General features: G+C 50.4%; 1 protein-coding gene across 1 annotated transcript in view; it reads right to left on the bottom strand.

Annotated features, from left to right (window-relative positions):
• The window catches only part of CADM1 (cell adhesion molecule 1), a 103,246-nt gene extending 93,065 nt beyond the window's left edge, over nt 1-10,181 (bottom strand). The window contains exons 1-2 of the mRNA XM_044456321.1: nt 10,118-10,181; nt 9,515-9,725 (exon numbers count right to left, since the gene is read on the bottom strand). Coding sequence (XP_044312256.1) covers nt 9,515-9,725; nt 10,118-10,181 — 275 coding nt within the window. The remainder of the gene's footprint in view (nt 1-9,514; nt 9,726-10,117) is intronic.
• Between the last annotated feature and the right edge of the window lie 3,263 nt (nt 10,182-13,444).

The following is a 13,444-nucleotide window of genomic DNA, read 5'->3' as shown; positions in this document are numbered from 1 at the left end:
TTAAACGCCATCTGATACCATCACAGTGGACTTGACAAAGACCATCCACTGCAAAATACTTCTGTGCATCTTCCAGAGGGGACCGTGCCTCAACCCGCTGCAGCAAACCCAACCCAGCCTTGCGGCATCTCAAAAGCCACCTTTCCCCTGCTATGAAGGATGCTGCCGTCACAGCAAGGACTGCACCAGTTCGGTGCAAAGAAGGCCGTCCAGGCCACGAACCGGAAGGACATGGTTCTCTCTAAGCGAGCAGGGCGCAGGGTCCACCACCAAGAGGCCCTTAGGTGCTTGGCTGTTCTCTGCTTCTTCCTCCCTTCCCAGAGCAACGTCAGGCTCCCCAACCTCCTCCCCAGCCCTGGCAGCCCTGCCATCAGTGGGCGTGGAATCCAGGGCAGAGCTGGACTGCCAGGCCTCGGGACACCCAACAGAGGTGGCCTGCGCAGCGCGCGGAGGGCATGGCGTTGGACTGACAAGGATCTCTCTCTGCGGGTCCAAGCGCATGCCCATTCTTCATCACGGCGCCTCTTCTTGAGGTCGTGTCCCCGGCCCCAAACTGTGGTAGGGAGGAGCAACCAAGAAAGCAGCAGCAGAATGGGGGGAGGGCTAAGAAAGAAGCACAGTTGCCCGCTCTTCCATTTTGTGGGGTGGGATGAGTGTCTGAAGAGGGAGGGGTGGATTGGGGTGGGGGTGGGGCGGGCAGGGGGTGTGTGGAACTTCAGCTCCCCTGAACGGGCAGCAGCAAGCCATCCCAAGCTGCGAGAGACTGTATTTATTTGTTTATTTTTCTATTTATAAGATGCCAAGCAGTTCGCATGGACTCGGTACCTACCTTTGCCCGATCCGTGCTCAGAGTTACTGTGTGGCCCAGAGAACAAAGCGGGCAAAGAGCGCTGCCAGACAGGTGCGTGGACTCAGCTAGCCTCACCTGCCCCTCAGCATGACGTGGGGCTTCCTCGCACCTGCACATCGTCTGGCGCCTCACAACGTATGAAAATGCCGGGCAGCTCGCAGAGCCTGTGGCCGATCCCCCGAAAAAGGGAAGGGTTACTGGAAACCAGCAAGAGCAGTGAAACCAGAGGCCAGTCACCTAGGCAGGGGTTGAGAGATCCCTCACGGAGCTCCGAGCTCCAGCCTCCCAGGTAAGAGCGGCGACCACCAGAATGCAAGTGAACTAGTCGGCATCCAAGTGGGATTTCAAACCCATGAACCTTGCAGCAAAGGTATAAGAAGGGAGGGAGGGAGCCGACGCTGTGGCTCAATCACTCTTTTGCTTGTGACTGAACTATTCTGGAGAGCAGAGGTGCGTATTTCCGCCTCTCCTCCTTTTCATGCTCGACTGGGCCAGCACACCAGCCCCAGGCCCCGGTCTCCTTCAAAAGAAACCTGCACATCTTACACAAGGTTCCTCTGAGACCTATTTCCTGATTTCAGGACTATTTCCTGCCCAAATCATCCTGATGTGGAGCCCTGACTGGGGTCATGAAACCCCAGGAGGATCCGTCCAGGCTGCCGGAGAGAAGAGGATGATGACGGGTGCAGGGCCAGCACGGGGGGCGTGTGTGCCGGGCATGCATCCCATTCCCCCGCCCCGTCTTCTCTGCTCTTGAAGAAGGGCAGCGGGACCGCGAGCCTCCTCGCCAACAAAATCCCCCTCGCTGGTTTGGGCAAAAGGTGATTGTCTGGCTTAATTGCTGTTCCAGAGACAGATGGACCACTCCTGCTCGGAAAACTTTCCTTCTGGAGTCAACAAGTCGCCTCATCTTGTGAGCAAATTTAGCTCCATATGTTCATGAATAATTGATTGCGGCGGCGGTGGCGGCGGCGGCGGCCTGGCACACGGGATGCCCTTCCACGCCGATTTGCAGGAGGCGTCCCGACAAACCCGAGCCCCGCGAAGCGCCTTCGCTGGTCTGCAGGCACTCTCTGCCTTGGAGCCTCGCGGCTCTGCGAGCTACCAATATTATCATGAATTTATCACCTCCCGGTAGGTGCATGTTGCTTTTCAAAGCCCTCCGTGCATCCGTCAGCCCCACGCCCTGCAGCAGGAGGGATCTGCCAGCTCCCCTGGCCATGTGGCACATGCATAACGTGGATGGGTGTAGCTGTCACTTTGGGTGATAGCATCTATTCCTGGAATGGATTTACATGGCCAGCCTACTGCACAGCGCTTTAAATCTTCATATTTTAGAGGGAGGCGGGGGGAGCCCAGATCCTAGCCAGATTCCTGTCAGGTCAGACGACATCGGAATGCTAAAAGCAACGGAAAACACCGTCAGGGCAAACACCATTTCCATCTAAAGAGAGCTGATGAGAAAGTGCCGCCTCCCCACCCCCCAATTTAATTAGTTCAGAGTCTTTGTAGTGCTGGAGCTTTTAAGAAAAAAGGAACGTTCTCTTCTGAACAACTAAGAGAGCCCACATGCTCGAGTGGCAGAGAACCGCTAACATCACAGGGACCTGACAGGAACTCAGAGGCTCGCGTCTCTGCACTGTTTGTCCTGAATTTTCTCCCACACCCCCCAGGCGTCCCTCCACCCGGGGAAACTTCCCCTAAGACAAGCCGGTCTGTCACTGCCCTGCTTCAGAGGCCGTGAAACCGCTGCCATCGTCGCTCTCTGCAGATGTGCTCAACCGGGCTTCTCTGCCTACTTCAGCCTTCGGTTCAGTCCTCGCACGTGCCCAATTCCCGTATTTCAGTTCGCCCCGTTCTCCCACCACGCACGGTCTGCTTGAACAGAGCGTGCAGCATTCAGCACGGTCCAGCACAAAGCCAGGCGGTACAGAAGAAAGCCAGGCGGCCCCCTCACCAGCGGCCCTGTCCTGTTCGTCAGTCCACCTGGTGAGTCCGAAGCAAAGCAAAACAGCAAAACAGCTTCTAATGGTGCAGCCCAGTTCTCGGTAAGTTCGTTTGTTGAAAAAAAGGCCAGGGACAGTAAATCTGCAAATCTGCAGAACCCACAATTAATGGTGTTTGCAAACATGTCCACAAAGAGCATTTTCGCCAGCCATCCAAAACCTTGGTGTGACGCCAAGAGGCGCACAGCATTCGTTCATGTCGCCATGTTTGCAGAGTCCGTCCCTCCAGAGGGCTGCCAAGGTCCGTGGCTTGTTCCGCTGAAGAAAAGCAGATTAGCTGCCTCTTTGGGGAAACTTGCAGATTCTAGATGGATGCTGGGCCTCGACTTGCTTGGCAGCTCAGACCTAGACTGGTCTATGCTTATGACTGTTTGGTTTATTGTAACTGCTGCTGGGGCTGATGGGTAAAAAGCAGGATACAACGCCATGATAAAATGCTGCCTGTGTCTGTATTTTATAAGACGCTGCTGAAAAGTTACCAAGACACATCTCCCATCCACTTCAACCATGTGTTGTTTTCATCTGTTGGTCCCAAACATTTGTATTCAGAATTGTACTTACAATATTTTCACTAAAACTGCTGAGAAGCCAAACATTAAGAGAGAGGAAGTCTCTGAAAATAACAACGAGGCCTGGACTCAGTAAGGCAACGTATTCTGAATAATCAGATCACGGAGTCTCCTAAATGCCAAAACTGGGTAATCTCTGCTTATGCTTTGTGGACGGAAATGCACCTGTCCACACGCCTTACCTAAGGACTCTATTATTTTGCAAATTTGGCATCACAGCCTTGCATGCTTTCGCAGCTTGACCTATTTTTCCTTGGGGTGGACTGCTTTATACAGCCTCACTGAGCAGAAACACAGCCGAAAAGCATCATCAGCAAGGCAATCGGTCCCCCTGATAGAGGTGAGATGGAGCTCGGAAAGGGTAGCTGACAATTTTCCTTAAGTCTGGATTCTCATCCATATGGAAAGGAGAGTTGAAATACTCCCTCTGCTTTGGTTGGGAAATGTTTTGCCAACCATGGAAGGAAATAACATTTGGCTTAATCTTTAAACACTTACGGAGTGCAGCTAAGCAGACTGAACCAGACAAAAACGAGGCATGTTTAGGACTGCTCTGTTCTATAAACCCATCATAATTCCCTTCTGATTGAAAATGGGGATTTCAGATTAGCTAGTTTGAGTGCAGTTCTGCTGGCAAATGTAACAGTTTTCATTTTATCCAAGTTAAAATTAAGCTATAAATAGGAAGAGAGAAACATTCCAGATGATTTAAATGGGCAAAAATAACTTGCTGTTCATAATGTGTGAATATTTCTAGAGTGAGTTACTGCTGCCTGAGCCTCTGGCTCCCCGGGATCCTGGAAACAAACCAAGGTGCAGGCCATCTTTTGCTCACCTAAGAGGGGCAGGAGTGGATGGGACCCCTTGGACCCCCTTGGACCCCCTCTAGCCTGCCTATGTTAACAAAGCAGACCCATTTCCTTCGGCAGCTACCGCTTCACAGAACTGGAGACCATTCAACAAGCTGCATCAAACAATGTAAACCTAACAGCACTTGTTTTTGGGGAACAGAATGACTTCTGGAGGAGCTTCCCCTGTGTTGCTTAGCCCAGCCGGCACAAAGGACAGAATTTTGCAAGGAGAAAAAGCTTTTCATTGTCCTCTAATCCCAGGGCAGGATGGGCCATGTGCAAAGGTCTAGGGGCCATTTCTGCCCCCTGGATTGGCCGTGTGGCCAACAGCCTGTGAGGGAACGGGAAGTGTGTGTGTGTGGGGGGGGATTAATAGCTTATCAACAAAATTTGGGGGCAAACCACTCCATGGCACTACAGAGCTTTCCAATGCTTGAGTGAGCTCATTTCCAAGCTAAAGTCCACCATCCTGTTTTCAGCACTGTAGCTGCTAAATTGTTGTAGTTGTGGGTGTGGTTGTTGTTGTTTGACGGGGGGGCAATGGGAAGCCATGGAGGGCATGTAGCGACCCACTTTGCAAATGTTCACAAGATACTATAGTAGTTAATTTAAAATCTTTTCTCACTTACTTTTGCTGCAGGTAAATGAGTGAAAAGTCTTGGTATAACCAGAAAAAAACATTTTAAATGAGAAACTGCTCAGGAAGACTCCTCGCAAAAGAGCAGCCTCGCAACATTTTGTGCTGCAGAAATGTTGTTGCCACAACCAGCGTGTTGCAACTGCAAATGTTATAAATATTGCAAATATTGCAAATGTTATAATGCTGCAGTGGCAAATGTTGTCTGAGAAGGAAACAACTGCACACTTTTCTTTGAGACGCAAGCCATCACACAGAGGTGCCAACGGCCACCGCTATCTGAGCTCCCAGAAAGGGGATTGGGATCTAGGTCTTGCAGTCTTAAATTCCAGAAGGGCTGCTAAAATCCAGCTGATCAGTAGAGTCCATTACATAGCACGACGTACACACCACAGAGATCCTGAAACCCGATGCCTTTGTCTGCAGTGCTGGAATATGATCTTTACGTTCACTAATTTTAAGTTCAGAGAGATACGAGCTTGAGCTTGCTGCCCCCAACTGTGCCTTCTCGGGGAACAGAAGCCAAATGCCACACAAGCCCAGCCTATCATGTGCCATGCACAAATAATCCGATGAGAACATCTCCTCTTTCTGCTCGCATAAAACTCGCAGACTCTGGCAAGGACCAGCAGCTGCCGCAAAATGGCCTCGCGGACGCCGCTCCCAGCCCCTCGCCTCCCACTCCCCCTGCGATGGGTGGGATGCCGCCATTATGCAGCGCCGAGGCACATTACAAAAGCTTTCACGTTGGATTTGGAAGATGAAGCTGTTGGCTTCTTTAGAATAGTGACCAAATCTGCAGGGATATTATGTACAAATTGCCTGGTTAGAATAATAAATACAGGGTTCACCTAATGTCAAACATGTCCAACTCAGCGATCCACATCCCAATTTGAAGCAAAGAAAAGGATCTGTGCCTGCCAGGAGATAAACTTAAGTAAATAATGTTTGCCATCAACTCTAAATGAAGAATGACAGTTAAATTTTATAATCATCTTCCCTGCTTCAGGACTCACTTCATTTTCTCAGGCTCATGACCCATGGGTTACCATAGCAACTAGGAAATCCTACCTTATCAGACTTTTACATTTACATTCCTTGCGGCTGCTTCCCTTTATGAATTAAATCCATCATGGTCTTCTATTCTCAAAGTAAGAACTTCTTAGGATTATCTTGCAGAAACAAGGATCAAAATGCTTTGATTGAACCACGCAATGTAAACGCTAATTCTACAGTGAGTTTCTTCCACAGAAGTGCTCACTATTGGGCAAAGATACGGCCTGCCTTGGCGCTGGCAGAGGTTCACAGTGCTTCCACCAAAGGGGCCCCGCGGAACGGAGTCATGCCAATTTCTTCCTCCAAAGGAGCAGTGCGTGGGAGCCGTGATCAGGATGGAGGCCGCCCGGAAGCACAGGCGGCAAAGGGGGGAGGACCCGGAATGGAGGAGAGGGTAACTCTGGGGTGCCCTTGTGCATTTTCCCCTCCCCAGCCAAGGCGGCATAATTCTGAGTTACAGAGAGGGCCCTTTGGTCAATGGATGTACCCTGGCAGAAAGGCCAGCCAAGGACTCTGTCGTCGTTCAAAGCTGCCATCTAAGTGGGACACTGACTAAGTTTCAGAACGCTGCAGAGCGTATTTGCCTCCCCAGAAGAACCTGGGGACTAAAGACCAGTCAGTCTGACATCAATCCCTGGGAACATTCTGGAGCAAATTATAAAGCAGTCGGTCTGCAAACACTGAAAGCAATGCCGTGACGACTAGAAGCCAACATGGATTTTTCAAAAACAAATCTTGTCAGACTAATCTGATTTCGTTTCTTGACCAGGTAGCCTCCCTGAGGGACTGTGGGGATGCTGTAGACATAATCTATCTTGACTTTAGCAATGCCTTTGACAAGGTGCCCCATGGTCTCCTGATCAGCAAACTAGCTAAAGGCGGGCTGGGTGGAACACAGATCAGGTGGACCCACAGTTGGCAACGGAATCGGGCTTGAAGCGTGCTCAGCAACGGCGGCTTCTCAAACTGGGGAGAGGTCACAACCCCTTCCAGCTCCATCGTGCTGAGTTTGCATGATTCTGCACAACAGCCCAGGGCTTGCTGCCCTGCTGCATACACCGGCCCACCAAAACGCACCACTCCTTGTTGCCACTCGGACTGGCTTTTTACAGACAAGTGCATATAAAACTACATGAAGTGAGCTGGGATCTGGAAAGAAATTTATTTTTCTGTTCCCAGAAGCTGTGCATTCTAGCATGTTTGCTGAAGTTACCTATGTATGCCATGACATGCAGGACTTGAGGAAGGGTAGGGGTGAAATCAAAGCAGTGAACTAGGCTTGTGCTGAAGTTCTGGAACCTAGATAGTGCTCTCCTGTTTCCTTTTGTGGTGGCGGGCACACGAAAAGGCCCTCTGTGCCTGCAACTGCAGGTTCATCGGATTTCTTCATGGTCACGTCAAAGGCCAAGACCAGGCATGGCTTGAGCGCCTCAATCAGCCTTCCAAATATTTATATCCTCTCCAGCAAAGAACTTCAGCTGGAGCAGCAGCAGCTGCTGAAATCCACGGACAGTTCCAACTGGAACCTTTGATTAACAGAACCCAACTCCCCTGTAATGAAATTCATAAAAGCCGAGCCCATCGTTAGGGAGCTGGAGGCATGCAAGAGTTTAATTTGGTTAATGCACTTTTTATTCATTATTGGTTCTTTATGAAAGACACACAGCCTCCAACTTGCAGAGTGCATTGCTTAATTACCCATGCTTCACTTGAAAAAAAAATGAGAAGTATTTAAGTTGTCCATCAATACTCCATGCAGGGCAGAGCTATGATCGATTGATGTAGTGAGTAATGCACAGTTAGAATGTCAAAGGAAGTTAGCATCATGCTGTTGCATTAGAAAGGCTTAAAGAGTATATATTAAGTGAGACAATCAAACTCATTTCAACACACTCTGCGTTCTCTCTGCTCCTATTGATTTGTGCACACACAGAAGGAAAGTAGACGTCATTTGCTACCACCAACCTGTTTGTTGCGTACATAAAAAGACTTTCAGACACCATGTCTCAACCACTTTGATACCCAACAGAGAAAAACAAACACAAACAAAAGTAGACACGCAGCCCAATGGAAAAGCTCTTATCTCAGGTGCTTGCAACACACTGGCGAGTGCAGTTGCCACGGCTGCCTTCCTGGCCTCTCTCCTGCTTTGCTGAGGAGACAAACCCGTTCAGGAGTGGAGCCCCAACCCAAAGAGGCTGCCAGTGAAGTGAAGGCGTCTGGGGATACTGTGAAGTCCTCCTGCGCGCGGCTTCATCATCCCAACCAACGGTGGCTTACGCTCCGGCTTGTTTGGGGACTTTTTGTTCTGGTGTCCCAATAAGGAAGCCAGGGCTGGGGGCCTGCAGGTTGTCCAGCCACCCTCATTTGCAAGAGGAGCCAAAGAAAGGCCATCAGGCTGCCTGCCCCACTGGAAAGGGTTAACTCGGGACTCTGCAGAAATGGGGCTTGTCGCTGCATCCAAACATGGCCTCTCTCTCTCTCGTTTTGCTTCCTCGGTCTCCACGCAGAAGTCGCTTGTCGCTCCCTCTTTGAGTTCAGACTTGGTTTTAGGATAATCGTTCCAGCAGCTGAAAACTCCTTTCTTGCCACAATGGCACTGGGTTTAAGTTCCAATGCAGCAACATTTTTTGGCATTCGGGAACTTCCCACCCCTTCCTAAAGCAGGTTGAGCACATTATTTTTAACCAAAATGGCTCTGGCTTACAAACAAAGGGTTAAATGGCCACTACGGAATCCATAAAATCTTGAGATTCTGCTCATCTGGGGTAAGGGGAAGAGGCGCCCATCACACACTTAAGAAAAAAGCCAGGGGAAAGAAACCAGCCGAGAACTCCTGTTGCTTTGGGGACGGGCAAGCTGATCTGTGTAAGAAAGATCAGAGGGGGTGTCCTGGATCAGGCCCAGGTATCCCCTAGCCTGGCATTCTACTCACACAGTGACTGACCAGTTGCCCGCAGGGAATCCGCAGGCAACAGTCCCCTGCCCCACCTTCCCCAGCAACTGGTGTACAAAGTCAAACTCCTGGTGGCAGCATAGCACCATAAGGACTAGTGACCTGGGAGAGCCTAATCTTCTGTGAACTTATCCAGTCCCCTTTAGAAGCCACCTGGAGTGGCAGCCAACCCTACATCTTGTGGAAATGAAGTCCGTCATTTGCGTGCAAGCTGTGTGAAGACATCCTTCCTTGAACCGGTCCTGACTCGCCCGATGATCAACTCCACGGCATCATCCGGATTCCAGCATTACGGAAGGAAGGGGAGAACCTCTCCTTTCCCCACTTCTGCGCGGCCTCCCCTCCTTGCCTGCTTTTAAGCTGAACAGTCCCATATATTGCAGCCGGTCCTCAGGGGGAAGTTAGTCCAGCCTCGGATCATTTGGGCCCGCACTCCGGCGGTTCTCCCAGCTCTCCTGTGTCCTGAGAAAGGAGCCCAGCTGCTGTGCGGGGCAGTCTGCCCCAAAAGAGTCGCCTGATCCCTGGACCGGCCCTCGACATTCCCTTCCTTCGATGCCAGAGCCTCACGCAGGACTGCAAGTAGCCTCACCACACATTCGTGTAAGTATTGGCTGTTTCACTTTCAGTTCCTTTACTGTGCCTGATAGAATTTGCCCTTTTCGGGGCAACTGCACCCCAGGCAGGCACCCCAAGGCCCCCTTCTTGGTCAGTCACTGCCAGCTCAGATCCCTTGAAGTCGGCGTGTTTTGCCCTGACAGACATCTGAGGCACATTTGCCATTTGACGCCCATCCTTCTGGCCTGGAGGGATTCAAACAGGTCCGAAACCCTGGAGAGCTGCTTTCTCTTGGTGCAAGAGTGGGTAGAATTCTGTCCATTCGCTGGAGGAATCTCTGCGGTGCTCTTGAAATCCGTTCAGACAACAGGAGCTCTCCAAACGGCCGTGGCAAGGTTATTGACAGAAAGCCGGCAAGATGGGGGGAACGCCGCTTCTTAAGAAACTGTAAAGGTCACCAGAACATTCCCCGGTGCACGCGAAGCACTGGCACTCCTCTTTAAATCCCCCACCAGTCTAAGTCCTGGACAGGACAAACACCCTCGTGCGCTTGCATAAGCACGGCTCCCCCGCTCTGCCCCGCCTTGGAGGGTCCACTCGGGGACGCTGCTGGGCTCGGGCATCAGTTTGCACTCACCGTCGCAGGCGGCCTCCTCCGAGCCGGTGCCCTCCGCACGAGCAGCTTCTGCAGCTTCCGCCATTCTCCCGTGGACCTGCCTGTGGAATGAGTCATGCAGAAGCGGCTCCTCCCAGTGTTAGGGGCAGCAGAACCCCCAAACGCACAGGGACAAAGCTAAGCGTGCCACGGAACGCGCGCAGAATGCTCAGTGCAAGCGAGCTGCAGCCACAATAAGTATTAAGTGATGTGCTGCATTCGAGGACATTTCGAGAGTTTTATTATAATAGAAATTAGGATGTGGCATGCTATTTGCTTTACTGAATAGATTTAATGGCACAATTTCCATTTTCTCTGTGTAATTCTGCTGGTTTATTTTTGTTGACAACTTGCCCTTAGCCGTCCCAATGCTGTAAACGAATTTCTAGTATTAGTGTGAACCCCTCTGTTTGCTTTTAACATTTCAGCTAATTAACATATTTATGCGGAAGTGACAGATAATGTGGGCATACATATTTAATTAATTTGTGTTAGTTTTTTAACGTCTGTATTTTTAATTACCCATTTCGATTTGATTTTTTTTCCTGCCGCTCTCCCAGCCCAGAACCAGAGCTGACCAGACTCTGCGCTGGTTCGAGAGCCGCATCCGCCCGGGACCAACAGAAGTCCACCTGGGCAAAGTTGCCCCCTCTGAGTAAGGCATGCAAGAAAGCCCTCCGAGGGAGGGGGAGAAGGAAGGGCACTTTAAAAGCCCCCGGAAAGTCCAGCCAGCCCCTTCGCTAGCCACCCAAATCAAACATGAAGGATTCATTGTCTCTGTATTCAGCCCTGAATTGCATTTACATGATCAGGTGGAAATGCTGCATTATTAACATGCGCTTATTTCCCCCCTGCAGCGGCAACATAATCTGCAAAAGAAACCCTTTCTTGCTCTTTCCATGAACAGCCCCTTCACTCCTAGCCGAGCCCTTATTAGAGGGAATTAAAAAGATGTTGCTATTCAAACACGAGGCTTACGCAGGGATGGTGCGTTGCGAGGCGGCAGGGATGCCGAATTAGGAAGCGGCTGCTAAAGCCCCCATCTGCATTCCGTTCACCTCGGATGCTGTTTCTGCAAAGTTCATTTGGAGCAGGATTAAGTCGTCGGTTTATGGAACACCAGGCACTGCGAGGGGGGGGGCGCATGGGGAGGAAGAGTAAGGAGTAGATTCATTTCATAGACAAACACTCCATAAAACCAAGCCTGTTTTGACAGATAGCATCGGAACGTGCTCTGAATGCCCAGAAAGGCCCTAGTAAAGCAGCCACAAAGGGGAGACCTTTGCTCAGTCGATGCGAAAAAGCGTATACGGCGAGGAAAAATAAAACGCCCCTGACCTGGAAAGCTGTTCTCCTCCTCCCCAAGCTGACTGAGTACCCCAGTTTAGACATCGTTCGCCGAGCAGCTGCAGGACAAGCCTGTGTCTCAAATCAGTTCGGCGCGTGCCAATGTCCAAGGCTTCCTTCGCGACACCAGAATCCATTCGCTGCCTCTTCACTAAGCACTGATCTTCCCCAGAGTAAGAGGAGGAAGCTGCATCCAGCGCTCTCCGGTCCAGAGGGGTCCAGGAAGGCACCAAATGTGTTTTATAACAAGGCACAATCAGAAAGAAGGTGACAGGAAGCGAGGAAAATAATGCCTTTAATTAGTGATAGCTCGACAGAGTGAATGGCATGGAGACAAGTCCCAGTCAGTCTTCAGCGCTGCCATCTATAAACCCCTGGAACAGAAGCGAGTCGTCTCCTGCCTCAAGTGCCTCTGGCAGTTTTGTTTCAGCGAGAGTCTGACATCCAAACACTCGGAAAATGGCACTCACGGCAAAGACCTCTCGCTTCCTCACTTTCCTGCCCAAAGCATCTTTCTGCCAGAACACCGCCGTCATTCCAAGAAATCCACTGTGCTCATGTAAGCACCCCAGCAAATCAAACGGGTTCGATTGGTTTGGCAAATGGATTAAAGCAAAGGAAAAGCCAAGGGAGTACAAGAAGACTTACTCGAATTTCAGACGAACTCACCACGTTGTCTGAAAAGCGGTCCGAAGGAGCCGAAGACGACTGAGATTATGTTTGGTGCGACTTTCTCCCCCTTCCTCACCCCAAATAGGGCCCCTTGCTTTGCATACTTCAGTAAAGCAAAATACAGAGATGGAGAAGCAGAAGAAATATGAATGGCAACTGGATGAACCAAAAACCTGGAAGCTGCCATTTATAGTGCTGGCCCGTGGCCACCGATCTGCTTGGCCCTTGAGCACAGGCCTGCGTGTTCTTGCACCAACAGTCTAGTGTGTTTCCCTGGGGTTAAAACTGTTTCCATTCGGAAAGGAAAGGAAAGGAAAGGAAAGGAAAGGAAAGGAAAGGAAAGGAAAGGAAAGGAAAGGAAAGGAAAGGAAAGGAAAAACAGAACAGCTCAATTATCTGTCCTCTTGTGCTGTCCTTTTCCATTATTGGCAGCATGGTGTGTCTGTTTTTCCCCTCTAGGTTTTTGCATTTGTCTTTAAATCCCACCCCCAACCAGCAGAAGGGGAAGGTGTGGGGTCAGCATCCTCCTCCTGCAAACGGAGCTTCTCTCCAGCTGCCCACCCGGGGGTGCAGCGCTTACACGCTGGGGAAACGCATTTAACAATGGCCAAGGAAGGTTCTCATCCAGCACCACAGTTACTTCCACCATGTTCCCCTCCTCCAGAAAGAGCTTGGGATGCTCCAGCAAAAGCTCCATCCTGAATGAGGGTGAGATACATATAACCAAACACAAGCGCCAAAATATAGAGGCTACTTATGTTGTGGTACAGTTTGACACAAGTCATCTACGCAAGTGCTCATCACAGTTGGGAGACAGATCCAAAGCAACAGTTACAGGGTCTCTGACCAAAATCTTTATATTTGTATTGATTGCATGTCAATTGTATACCACTCTCCAATAAAATTATCTAGGAGGTTAGCAAAATAATAGTATAACAGTAAAATATAACGAGCCAATCAGTGATCAATAACAAAACCGTAATTATACTAACTGGGTCCCAACTCAAGGGGAGGCTTCATACAGAGGTAAGTCTTAAGCAGACATCTCAACGACAAAAAATGGAGGTGCCCAACTCAAGTTGGCCTGGGGGACCACACGATGCATTTAGGGGTCCGGGCTAGCACACCCACCTCGTGCCAAAGCTTGGCATCTAAGAGTGCGGTTGCTCCCTGCCTCCAAGGCCAGCCCAGACCACATTCAGAAGCCACCCCAAAATGCAGGAAATGGAAATTACTGACTGGCATCCTGCTGCCATATTGCCAACAGGTCAAAGAGGTACGTTGAGATGA

This window comes from Varanus komodoensis, unplaced genomic scaffold (genome assembly GCF_004798865.1).
Source record: "Varanus komodoensis strain SLA01 unplaced genomic scaffold, ASM479886v1 scaffold83, whole genome shotgun sequence".
Taxonomy (NCBI): Eukaryota; Metazoa; Chordata; class Lepidosauria; order Squamata; family Varanidae; genus Varanus; species Varanus komodoensis.
This window is presented reverse-complemented; position numbering and strand designations above follow the sequence as displayed.